This window comes from Galeopterus variegatus, unplaced genomic scaffold, assembly GCF_000696425.1.
Source record: "Galeopterus variegatus unplaced genomic scaffold, G_variegatus-3.0.2 Scaffold395, whole genome shotgun sequence".
In the NCBI taxonomy this organism is placed as follows: domain Eukaryota; kingdom Metazoa; phylum Chordata; class Mammalia; order Dermoptera; family Cynocephalidae; genus Galeopterus; species Galeopterus variegatus.
In genome coordinates this window covers 374,411-387,822 of record NW_007726506.1, presented here as the reverse complement: position 1 = coordinate 387,822, position 13,412 = coordinate 374,411, and the positions used below count along the sequence as shown (strand labels likewise).

The 13,412-nt window shown below is 36.9% G+C and overlaps 1 protein-coding gene across 2 annotated transcripts in view; it reads right to left on the bottom strand.

Moving 5' to 3' along the window:
- The window catches only part of SPAG9 (sperm associated antigen 9), a 119,675-nt gene that overhangs the window by 12,996 nt on the left and 93,267 nt on the right, over positions 1 to 13,412 (bottom strand). For both annotated transcript variants that reach the window (XM_008568297.1, XM_008568298.1), the window contains 11 exons: positions 12,793 to 12,922; positions 11,903 to 11,992; positions 11,404 to 11,571; positions 10,788 to 10,959; positions 8,940 to 9,158; positions 8,462 to 8,657; positions 6,957 to 7,082; positions 5,732 to 5,812; positions 4,896 to 4,963; positions 2,599 to 2,747; positions 1,663 to 1,834 (listed from right to left, as the gene is read on the bottom strand). In XM_008568297.1, the coding sequence (XP_008566519.1) occupies positions 1,663 to 1,834; positions 2,599 to 2,747; positions 4,896 to 4,963; positions 5,732 to 5,812; positions 6,957 to 7,082; positions 8,462 to 8,657; positions 8,940 to 9,158; positions 10,788 to 10,959; positions 11,404 to 11,571; positions 11,903 to 11,992; positions 12,793 to 12,922 (1,571 nt within the window). The remainder of the gene's footprint in view (positions 1 to 1,662; positions 1,835 to 2,598; positions 2,748 to 4,895; positions 4,964 to 5,731; positions 5,813 to 6,956; positions 7,083 to 8,461; positions 8,658 to 8,939; positions 9,159 to 10,787; positions 10,960 to 11,403; positions 11,572 to 11,902; positions 11,993 to 12,792; positions 12,923 to 13,412) is intronic.

Genomic DNA, 13,412 nt, shown 5'->3' with positions numbered 1-13,412 from the left:
CCAAGTCCCTTAGAGTAGCTGGATTAATATAACAGAGAGGAAATGTGACCAGAGCTAGATGGATGTTTCCTGAAGGTGCACTTCAAATCTAATAATTCAGGGTTAATGGAAAAAGAAAATCCTAAAAGTGGCCAGCATTACATTATCAGTCAGAAGGAAGGTACACAGGAAATAAGTACATCAGAAAATGATACAGGATTTAAGTAAGGAGTGGCAAAATCAAACACAAACACAAAACAAAACAAAAAATTTCAGCAAAAGACAAAGTTTACTTGTTTGGGAAATCAAATGTCCTTTGATTTTGTAAGTGGAGAAAGTCTGCTTTGCTTTTCATTTCTTTATACAGATAAAAACCAATCTTTGCTAACAAAACCTATACTTTTTACTCATTTATATATTTAGGTTCTAAAGCAATTTAAAAATTTTATGATATCACACATAAACAATTTAGGGCAAATGGATGCATTTTTGCATTTCAAGAGAATTTTTACAACAGATCTTTCAGGGATTTGAGAGGCAAAATGATTAAACAGTAATAGATGTAAGACAAGAGCATTAATCACTTGTAAGTTCTACTTACAAGAATTGAGGGCATGATCACAGAATCACAGTGTTAAAGCCTTCACTATCATTCAGTCTAAGCTAGGAATCTTTAACCTACAGCTATACAGTATATCTCTGAAATTAATTTGTGTGTGTGTGCTCACATGCATGACTGTATATAGCTATTGGTACATTCTCTGAGAACAGTGATCCTAAAAAGGTTAAAAACCACCGATCCAGTTCAACTTGTCTTCATTAAAGGAATCCTTTATGACATCTCTAATAGTCATATAGCACTAGATTAGGTGCTAACAGTACAGCAAGGAAACAAGACAGAGATGGTCCCAGCCCTTCACGGGGCTAATGGTCTTGGGGGGGAGATAGTAAACAAGAATCACATGATACCTGCACAATCACAGTAATGATAACCCCATGAAGAAAAAGTACGAGAGGACCTAAATGAAGATCTCTCCTGGATATGACATATAGGCTATGACCTGAAAGCTAAGTAAAAAAGGACCAAGAAGAACTTCCCAGGCAGAGGATATGGCACAGGTGAGGGCCCCTAAATGGGAAGCAATTGGTTGAGTTGTGGGTCAGTGTGGGCAGAAGAGAGTGAGCAAGGAGAGTGGTCCAGACCATGTAAGGTCTCTTGGTCATGGGACAAAATGTCACTTCACATAAAGGCAAGAGTGGAAATGTGTCAAGGTAATATCTGTACACTGGTTACTATGCAAAGAACAGACTGGAATGGAAACAGGTAGACCAGTTAGGAGGCTCATGGTTATCTGGGGGAAAGGATGGTAGCCTGGTCTACGGGGATAGTGGTAGAGATTAAGAAGATATTTAAGATATTTAAGATTTAAGATATTTTCAGAGGCAGACTTGACAGTTACTAGTGATGGATTAGATATGGGGAATAAGACAGAAGGAGTCAAAAATGATCCCAAGTTTCTGTCAAGAACCATGAGGTCAACTGCAGCATCTGCCTGACACTTTCAGTGATAACAGTTCACTCTTCCTGAGACAACTTATACATTGGTTCTATCCAGCATTTTTTGACAATTTAAAAATAAAACATTCTTTGATTTGCAAAGATAAAACACTTTGGAAGCTTACCTAACATTTTGCTCACATAAGGCTCAATGTCCACATCCTGTAGATGCTGATAAGTGTGTGCATGATAGAGACGGAGTGTGGAATCCAAACGAATAGAGACCCACACACCATCACCCACCCACGCAAGCTGCCGCACTTGGCTCTCCTTCCTGGGGTGTGCATCAAATGATTTCTAGGAGAGATTGTCCAATCACAAAGTTACTTTTGTACATAGGAGGTCATGTTTAAAAACTGTGCTAACCTGCACAACTACTTAGCAGGCTGTATATTAAAAGAGGAGCCTAAATGTTGTTTACTAAATATGATTATTCTTCTATACACAACTGCTTTCATTCTAGAATGCAAGCCAAACCGAAGAACACGGAACTAAAGGATGCTGGACTTTAGCACTGTACAGAATATCAACTTATGAAAGCAATACTGGCACATCCATACTATATGTACCAGTGTTCAACAGAAAGATTTTGTTCTTGGGATTTTGTGTTGTTGCAGAGCAATGCATGAAGATCCTATTTATAATTAAACAAAAAGGAACCCACATTGCTGCATTATGTGTGTGTACAGGGTATTTCAAAAAGTACATGGAAAGATTTGTATTATCTTTTAATTCTATTTTTCCATGAACTTTTTGAAGTACCCTGATATCTATCTATATATATATCTGGATATAAGGAATAGATATGAAAAATAACACCAAATGGTTAACTTTGGAACATCTAGGGAAGGGAATGGGATAAAAAGCCACTTCCTACCCTCACAGTCAAAAGTGGCAAGAGAAAAGTAACACAGAAAGTTAAGACATCCAAATATATTGTTGAAGTGCCCTAAAACACACAGTGTCGGAAAACAATCTCTAAAGAAGCTGAAAATAATTATAGTCTTATAGCCTTTGGGTAATAAAAATTCAGTAAGTACAGAAAACATAGGCTAACTTGCCTCTATTTTCATGGCCTTTGGCTGAACCACATAGATTTTGTTTCTATAGCCACACCAGACTTTGTCATGTACCACAGTCATGCATCGGATGGAATGGTGAGGCCGTCCAAGGTCTAAGAGGTGATAGTTTGACAAGTCCCACTGCCCGTCTTTAAAATAAGAAATAGATTATAATTAATGCATACCACCTTTTACTCAATTTCAACACAAGAAACATTATATTCAGGGGTATAATTAAATTTATTGATAAAGCACACAAAGTACTATGTAGTAAGTAAATCTTTTATTTGCAGAGACTGGGTTCTCTTATTCTACAAATGTAAAGTTGGAAGAGACCTCAAAGGTCATCTGATCCAACCTGCTACCCAGTAAGTACCTGGACCCTCTTTAAAACTTGCTCTCAAAAGCAGTGATGTGAAAAGTCAGTTACAAGTTATCTGTTTATAATAATTTTAGAATTAGAATAGAAATTCAGATGAGAACCAACCACCTGAAGCTTGTTTTGCTTTGCTAGCTTTGCTTGAACAATTTCAGTGAAAGAAAATATATCGCTGCAGCTGTTCCACTTTCAGACTGCTATAATTAAAAAATATTCCCCATACCTAGTTAAGGTCTGCCTCCTTGTATGTAATCATTGATTGGTCTACAGTTCTACCCAGTGGAAACAAAGAATAAATCCAGTCCATATTTCTTTGTTACAGCTCTATGTTTTATTTCAAAACCAAGCATCCTTGGAATGTTTTTTATACCCATCACAGTTTACAGACCCTTCACTCTACCTCCTCTTTGTTGATGTCCATTGAATATGCTGTCTGTCTGGCAGAGTACAGCAGGATTATCACCAGCCCTGTTCTGAACACTTTATTTCTATGAGGTTTAAGGCCTTAACTAATTCATATTGAGTTCATAGTCAATCTTTAAGAAATTCTCACTCTTCAGGCATGTCTCTCATATCTTGCTCTTCTGAACCCAAATGCAGAATTTTACTTCAATCCTTACTAAATGTATTTTGTCTGTCTTGTTCTGTCAATATAACTTTGGATTTAGTTTACTAAAACATTTATCATTCCATTTTTTTCTAGGTTCTTCCACCTACTAGCTGAGTGAACAAGAACAACTAAAAAAAAAAAAAAGCTTCCATGCCTCAGTTTCCCCATTTATAAAATGAGGGTGACAACAGAACCTTCCTCATAAATTGCTTTGCAGATTAAACATAGATAAAGTCTGTAAAGGGACTCAACAAGGTAGAACAGAGCCCTCTCACTCTTTGACAATGTGGAGTCTTAACCAGCAATCTCTAGGTACTAATCAGTTACAAAAGCACCTAAGTAACATCTACCCCACATTTCTCCAAGCCTAAAAGGATATAAGACTTTGGGAAAATCCTTGCTAAAAACCAAATTCAGTGTATCTCTGTTTTCATAATATTTCCCTTATCTACTTACCAATCTAGTGGGTAGAAAATGAAATGTCATTTTTTGGTTGAAACATGTACCAAGGCATTATGAAGAGACACACACTAAATTCCCTTAATTTAATTCACTCAATGTAGGCTTTCTCATACCACCACCCCTTCATCTGTAGATGGTAGAAACAATGGTTTTAAAGGGGAAGACTATAAATAACATGACAAAAATAAACTGGTGTTACCCAATAAGAAATTCTTTTTTTTTTTTCCTTTTTGTCTCTTTTTTTGTGACCAGCAACGGATCGCAACCCTCAGTGTCGCACCCGTACCGGACCGGGACTGGCAACGGGATCGCAACCCTTGGTGTTGCCCCCGCACCTCGCTCAGCCAGTGAGCGGCTGGTCTGTATGTGGGATCCGAACCCTCGGCGGGAGCGCCGCTGCGCTTCCCAAGCGGCGCACTGTAGCAGTCCGCCACTGGGCCGGCCCCCCAATAAGAAATTCTTTTAAAAAACTTTCCAAATGTAAGTGGATGTCAGTTATTTTTAAAACAGGACAAAAGAAAAAAATATCCTCACCAAATTTCTCCTAATTGAATAAATATATGAATAAAAAACAAATGCCTCCATATCACATTATACAAGATGCCAAAAAAACCATTAAACTACTTGTTTATTATGATGAATATATTTTTCCTGAGGTATACTGTTAATGTATACCTCCACACAAGCACTCATATATTTTCTGATGTTGCACATTGCTAGCATTCAGTTTAAACCTTTATTCTTTCTCCTATTATCATTTCTTTAAAACATAACAAGCTGATCTGCTTGAAAATGCTTTGCCAAATGACAAATTAGTGCACACGTTACATATTCATAACCACTCACCAACTCCTCTGTGAAAGATTGCAAGGGTACCATCAGCCAGGGCCACTAACACAATGCCTTTTACGTGTCTGCAAACAGGAAAAGGGATTTCAGAACTCTCCATTCCAGAATACAGAACGGACCACATGCTACTTAGTTCACAGCCTCTCAACGGGCTCATGTGTGATGAGATGAGGAGCTTATACCAGAACATGTAAATGAACCCATTGCTCTCTTTGATATGAATGTTTTGCTATGAAAACTGTCTGCTGAACTAAATATAAACAGCATGTGCGGTATCTCAGTTGTTACACTTTCTGGCCCAAGCTCCTCCTCTCACCGCAGTCGACACAAACTCCACAGATCACACGATACACACCTTAAGTGGAACTAACCACTCAACACTTTGAGTGGTTCCACACCTTGAGTGGAACTAATCACAGTGCTGGGAGTCAGCACTGTGGACTTAAAAGACACACTGTCTGATTTCTGATAACCAACATATAGAAAAGAACTAGTAAATCAATGCTCCAAACAACAGATTCACAAACTATAAAGAATAGTCTAAAACAAATATAAATTAATAGGTATTGGTTCTCTCCCTGAAGTCCTACAAACACACAGTAAGGTGAGAAATCAACATGGCATGTTTTCTCTTCTACTTAAAGCCTTTTATTTTACTTTCTATTACAGAGTTTTATTCTCACTCAACTTCTCTAGTTCCATAAAAATGGTTCCATTAAAAAAAAAAAAAACTGGACACTGACTTAGTCATGAAATATACATTAACTTTAATAGTCTTCAAGTCTACCAAAATACATAGTTTTAAAAGGAAGAATTTCAAAAATAAAACTTACACAATACTGAGAATCGAATCTTTAAGTTTGATGGAATGGAGACATTTCCTCCACTGGGCTACAGATGAATGGACATACAAACTGCAAGAACAAAGTCAAGACTGGTAAGCCATAGACAACATCAAGTCATTGCCTAAATCTAATAATGACTACAAAGTTCATTCAGGAGGAAAGAAGAGTAACATAAATTTCAGGAAAGGGTGCTGCTGCTTTTGTACAACGGTTAGAAAACAAAAATGAGAGTAAGGGTAGGTCTAAGGCAGAGAAATAGGCTGCTTAAGCAAACAAAAACATATGAAGACTGAAAAGCCACAACTAATATAATGCAGTCAGTTAGCCTCAGGCTACTGCACTCTTTAGAAAACTTGGCTAAAACCCTTAATTTTTTGAGTTACCTTCTCTACTACGCTGAGCTATATAACTTTTGGATGACACAGTGGTTCACATCAGGGAGTGGCAAACTATGGCCTGCAGACCAAATCCAGCCTGTTACTGTTTTAGCACAGCCTGTAAGCCAAGCATAGTTTTTACATTTTTAAATGGTTGGGGGAAAAATCAAAAGAAGAGTATTTTGTGACATGTGAGATTTATATGAAATTCAAATTTCAAATTATTGGACCAAACCATATAATGTTAGTTATTATCCTCTGAGCTTTCAGATGGTGATTTATTCTAGTAAGTCTACTAAAATGTTATGTTTGGGATCGGGCCTTCCTATAGCCAAACATATTAGTTTAATCCCTGGTATTTCCTGCCAACACATAGCCTATATAAACCTTCTATACATCAATAATTCCCTAGGGCTGGCTGCTTAGCTCAGGTTCTTCGAGCGCAGCCTTATAACACGAAGGTCATGGGTTTGGATGCCTGTACCAGCCAGCCACCAAAAAAAAAAAAAAAAATTCTCTGTCTCTTCTGTTCAGGACCTTCTATTTCTGGAACACACAGATTTTAAAATCTTATTTACCTCTTCTTCTAAGAATATTACACAAAGGGAACATTCTGTGGCAAAGAAACAATACGGTTTACCATTTAGAACCAATGCAAGTCCAGTTTATGAGGTAGTTAGAACATATTTTTGTGTGTATAAAATTCCAATTGTGTGTATATAAAATTCTTCACATTAATACACAGTTTGTATTTACCACATTTTATTTATCTTCTGATTTGAAAAACAAAAGTAAAAGACTAAAGTTATTCTAACATTGAAAGTGTTGGCACTCACCAGCCATTTTGAGCTCCAAGCCACATAGTCGGTAAAAGACTACTCATTTTCTGGGCTTCTTCTCTCACCAGGTCTTGTTCATTTGGCAATACTGATATTTGATCTTTATATGCATCTGAGTCATTACTGGGAAGGTGGGGCAAAAGGAAAATAATCTGAGTATGCTTAGCTATAGTTTTCACGGACTGAACATTTCTACATTTAAGTTTATAGTTAAAAAAAAGACACTAACGTTCAAGAAAAGCCAAAGTTAAATGCTTACATGAACTATTTCAACCATGAACTATTTCAACAATTGTACCAATGATAACATTAACAAACTAGGAGGCCCAAGGTGCAGATAAGGGAGTAGGACGTGGTAATGAAACAAAGCAGTTAATTCCCAGACTACAATTGTGGCTCTCTTTTAAAGGTATTTTGAATTTTATGATTGTTTCTTCTCATGGGGAGATAGGAGGGAGAGATGGTTTGTTATAAACCCCTCCCCCCCAACACATACATAAGGGTGATATATAAAGGATTCCTTTTTTTCCTTTTCTTTTCTTTCTTTTAAAAAGATGACTGGTAAGGGGATCTTAACCTTTGACTTGGTGTTGTCAGCACCACACTCTCCGAAGTGAGCAAACCAGCCATCCCTATATGAGATCCAAACCCAGGGCCTCACACTCTCCTGAGTGAGCCACGGGCCAGCCCTATAAAGGATTTTCTAAAACAAATTAATAAACCAAAATATGTTCACATTCTATCACAAAACCTTTTTGGATCATCAGGGCTCATTTGATAAAATATATATAACTGGGTTATCAAATTCATAGCATGATTTTATTCTTAAATTAAAACTTAAATGCCAGTAGACTCTTGGTTGCTTTATACACTAAGAAGTAGAATATTAAACTGTAAAAAAGATCCAGTTTAGAGAGATCCCCATCTTGAGGGCAGGAAAGAAAATGAAAGAATTCACTAAATGGGTCTAGATTAGCCAACCCTTTAAAGGAAGAATCTAAAACAAATTGTTTTCTAATGAAATGTTTTCATGAAAACTGAATTCAAAAAGGACATTCAAGCTCACATGGGAAACTCAAACAATGACAAATTTAAACAATGGCCAATTTTGCTGATAACTGGAGTGGGAGCGAGAGTAGGGGTAGGGATTAAAACAGCAAAGAGTTGTTAATAGAATGGAGACAGTGAGTAAAGCAATTTTAAAAAAATCACTCTAGAGGAGAGAATGACCAGGAAGATTTTGACTAATATATTTTATAGACAGTATTTTTTTTTTTTAAGTTGGAAGGAGTAGAGAAGAGATGGTGGGGAAAAAATATCCAGAGAGACTGAAGGGGAGGGAATAGATGAAGACAGTGGAAATAGGAAACAACATCTTTTAGTTCCCCACAATGATGCAAATTAGTGGGAATATTTTAGCTGGTTGAAATTATTTTGGTTCCTTTTTTATTTGTGTACTTAACCCAGTTTCCTAAGTTGCCGATGTACTAGTGGTAGTATACCTTGACTGATATACTGGGGAGAGGTCTTCTGGGATCTGAACTCCCAAAGGATCTGTAAAGACATGCTCTGTGTACACGCCTGTTTGGGAGATATCCACGGTGTCTTCGGCTGACCCTGCATTGCCTTCTGTGGCTTCAGTTGCTTCTTCTGCTGTTGGAACATTTTCATCAACCTCACTATTTTCTGCTTCCATTTCTAAAAAATAAGTAAAACACCCTAACTAGTCCAAGTCTGAGCTCTCCCCCTCCAATAATTTCCCCACACAAACCCGTGCTATAGAATTCCACTCCACCTACCCCCTCCTTCACACTGTATCATGAAATTGAGAATTCCTGATTATACGTTTAACAGTCATTACAGCATCTTCTTTCAAGTTCTTTCATCCTTTTTACTTTAAGATCTAAATTAAGTCCCAAATGAGGCATCTGGGGCGACCTCAGACTCTATACAGATGACATGTAAGGAGAACAGATATACCTGGTGGTTTTTCTATCACTGGAGAAGCACCATTGGTACTAGGAGAAGTGGCAGCTCCTGTCACACCTTCTGTGGAACAACCAACCACTGTGATGCCTCCCAATAGGCTGTCTGTCTCTGCTGAACTATTGCTTGTCATGCTTCCACATAAAGAAGCTTTGTCTACCTGACCAGATTCTGAAAGTTCTTCTCCTGCAGGGTAGTCTGTTTCTCGTGCTCCTGAAAAATATAATAAATGTTCTTTTAACAGCTAAGTCAACTCCTATAAATAGTACTTTTTTTCCATTAAAGAAACTCTAGGTTTGAAATAAGTGTGTCGGTGAGACTAATGGCTACTTGAATACAATGCCAGGATGGTTGCATTAAATTTATTTAAACTAGGGGGCTGGCTGATTAGCTCAGTTGATAGAGCACAGTGTTCAGATCCCCAGACTGGCCAGCTGCCCATCCCCCCGAAATTATTTAAACAAATCTTCACAAAATGGGAATGTGACCCTAAAAAATTAAGATAATACTTTTATTAATGCAAGTGTAAACAAACAACATGAAAATGTTAGAAATGACACTTCTGTTCTTAATGAGCTCCTCAGCAGCCACATGAGGTTAAAAATGATCTAATTATATCTGACAAGTTAGCAAAACAAATTGTTTTTAAATTATCTATTTGAAATATGTTTCTATCCACTACTGTTTAAAATTAATTGCCATAAGTATATATAGTGCCTTAAGAGATTAGTAAGACACTGAAAAACTGATTTACAATATAAAGATAACTCTCTTCAGTTTTTTTATTTAGAAAATTGCTTTTATTCATATCACTTAAAAATTTTTATTATAGTAAAATAAATATATAACATAAATTTTCCATTTTAATCATTTTAAAGTGTACAGTTCAGTGGCATTAATTACATTCACAATGTTGTGTAGCCATGATCACTATTTCTAAAACTTTTCCATCATCCCACACAGACACAATGTACCCATTAAACAATAACTCCCCATCCCCCACTCCCTTGCCCTACCCCTGGTAACCTCTAATTTACTTCTGTCTCTGAGTTTGCCTAATATAGATATTTCATATAAGTGGAATCATATAATATTTTGTGCCTGGCTTATTTCACTTAGCATAACATTTGCAAGGTTCATCCATGTTATAGCATGTGTCAGAACTTCTAGTTATAGTCAACAAAAATATTTTGTACAGTTAAAAATTTGTTAAGAGGATAGGGCTGGCTGGTTAGCTCACTTGGGAGAGCACGGTGCTGATAAACACCAAGGTCAAGGGTTTGGATCCCCATACTTGCCAGCCACCAAAAAAAAAAAAAAAAAATCGTTAAGAGGATAAATCTCATACTAAGTTTCTTCCCACAATAAAAAAATAAAATATTTAAAAAGAACTTCATTCCTTTTTATGGCTGAATAATATTCCATTTGTGTGGCTATGTCATGAACCTCTTTAATTTTTAAACTGTTTTAATACCATAAAAAATTTAATTCAGAACTTTAGAAAACCTTCCCTTATTAATCAATCTAAACATTCTCTTGCCCTCTGCCTTCTCACTTATTTTCCCATATTACCATTATTTTATTTTCTTCATAATATTTTTTACTATCTAAAAACATCTTCATTCAGGGCTGGCCTATTAGCTCACTTAGGAGAGCATGGTGTTGGTAAAAATATCTTTATTCAACGGTTTCCAATTTATTTTCAATCTCCCCTAACTAGAACACAGACTCCATTAGTGCAAGGTACACAATTACATCTACAGAAGCCAAATCAGTTCCTGCCACATAAGAGGTGTAGATGGTGGGAAGAAAGGGAAGGGATGGAGAGAAGCTTACTCTTACCTGGTACAGTTGCAATGCACAGAACATGAGAGTTGCAAACAGTGAAACTATCTAGGATGTTGCCTGGTTGAACAGCATCAATGATGATGACTTTTGTAGCTGAATGAGTGCTAGTACAGATCCAGACTAGACTGGATAATTCTTCTTGATTCTTTAACTCCTTCTGCTGTTCCTATGTAGGCAAAGTAAGGAAAATGAATGTTTTAAACAATATGTGTGTGCAAATATTTGTAATGCTGTGCTATTACAATAAAAGGCAATACTATTTAAAATTTATTTCTAGATTATTTGGAAGGGTAAAATTCAACCTCCTATGAATATTAATTAATAAATTAAAAACTAGCAGTTAAAGCAGATTGGTGATAAAAATGCTTTGTATCTTGGTTGTGGTGGTGGTTACATAAGTGTATACATTTGTCAAAATTCTTTGAAGTATCTGCACTGCAAAAAAACTTCTCACAGACTACAGATAAATTATACCTCAATAAAACTGATTTAAAAGGGGAGGGCTGGGTAAGGAAGGGCATAGTAATCCCAATTAGAAGTTGAACCCAGTAGTAAATTTTGGATAATAGTTTCATAAACCAGGAGGTCAAATGTTAGTACACGTACTCACCTTAAGTTCCTGATCTAACTTATCTAAACTACTCTGAGATGCACTTCGCTGTTTACTGCCTTCTGTATCCAAGCCAGCAACATCCTTGTAAAATACACTTGCTCCAACAACAGAACCACCATCTCTGGTCTTCCCACCAGATAAATTGACTCCAACAGCACACCACAGCTTCTCAAATGAAAAGGAAAAAAAAAAGGAAAAAGTATTAAGTCACCCTCTCTAGGGATGTTTAGAATTTTTTCATGTTTTCTTCAACTAGCTAATGATAGTAAATATGAGAGTACTTCAAAAAGTTTATGAAAACATTTATATTGTTTTAATTCTATTTTTCCACAAACTTTTTGAAATACCCTCATATAGGTCTTTAATATAATCTAAAACTACAATATGAACAATAACCTCACCACAGAAATAGTATATAAACTTTTTTTGATTTTAGGACAAAAAGAATCTACCCAGTGTACAGAAAATATCTCCTTTAGCTGCACAATTAACTTACCTTCATTGATGCATCTTTCTCATCTAGAGGTCTGAGATAGACAGGAACAGGTAAGTTTTTCATCTTATTTTCCCCTTGACCATTGGTTACCTAATAATGCAGAGGGGTGGGTTGGGGGAGAGACACACTGGTAAGCCCAATCAAAAGTGAACTTCTTACAGAACCACTGAGACATGGGCAAGCACTGCTGCTGCATATTTACTCCTTGAAATCAAGTTCGAGTTGATTTTATCATGCTTATTTGAAAGATAAGCAGAAAATCAAGAAGCAATTAGAGAAAATAAGATACCACAGGAACTCAGTAGAGAGGTACTAATTCATACTTATGCATGCATGTGCACACAAGTCTATGTGTACATGAATGTACTGAGTCTTTTGGGGTAGAAAATATGGAGTAGATAGGTAAAGTTCCCAAAGACCTAAGCTAAGTTTTAAGTGAACAGTTTGAAAGGTTGCATGCCAGTGGTGTTTTAAAAACTTTTAAACAATTTATGTTGTTTTTTAAAAAATGAAATCTTCACATGGTGCTGATAACACCAAGGTCCAGAGTTCAATCCCTGTACTGGCCAGCAGCAAAAAACAAAACAAAACCAAACTTCAAATATTAAAACAGAGCTGTTTTGGTTAAAGCAGAGCAGGGTACCTCAAGTTCCACATAGTTGGCCACCCCAGCGACCCCACACCTTCTCACAGACTCAGGAATTTCATTTGAGTTTCAGGGCTCTAGAAAACAGCCTAAAAACCACCACCCTCAGCACTTCTCTAATTGTGTGCCAAGTCCATGCAGCTGGAAATGAGCAGGTTTAAGATACGTATTTCAATTCCTTCATGCCCAAGCATACTTCTCTCACCCTTTCCCATCAGATGCTCTTACCATGTTCATACATTACCTGTTTGTACTTCTGAGGCAGACTCCAGCCAAAAGCCTGCACTCTACCATCTTCCTTCTGAACATGTGCTTTTACCTGACGATACTGTTCTCTCTTCTGTTCCCTTCGTGAGGCTAAACTAGCTTCAGTTCTAAAAAAAAAAAAAAAAAAAAAAGAGATTTCCTTTTTTAACTACATGACTATTAGAACAGCTTTATCTCCCCTCTCTCTTACTAAAATAGCAAAAACAACAACAAAAAATTACATGATTTCAAATTAGTATTCAGACTACAACAGCTCTTTAAAAAGCATTATACTGAAGCTGATCTTTTTAAGGGTGTGCAGTGAAAACAGCATCCACTCTTTAACAAATAGCAAGCAGCCTGTTATATTACACTGAATCATCAGTCATCAAATTTCTATCAGGTTTTAGAAGTTGGCCATATGAAAGGGAAAAATTCTTAAGTATTTTTTTTTTTTTTGTCTTTTTTCATGTCCGGCAACGGATCGCAACCCTCAGTGTCGCGCCCGTACCGGACCGGGACCGGCAACAGGATCGCAACCCTCGGTGTCGCACCCGCACCTCGCTCAGCCAGTGAGCGGGAACCGGTCTGTATGTGGGATCCGAACCCTCGGCGGGA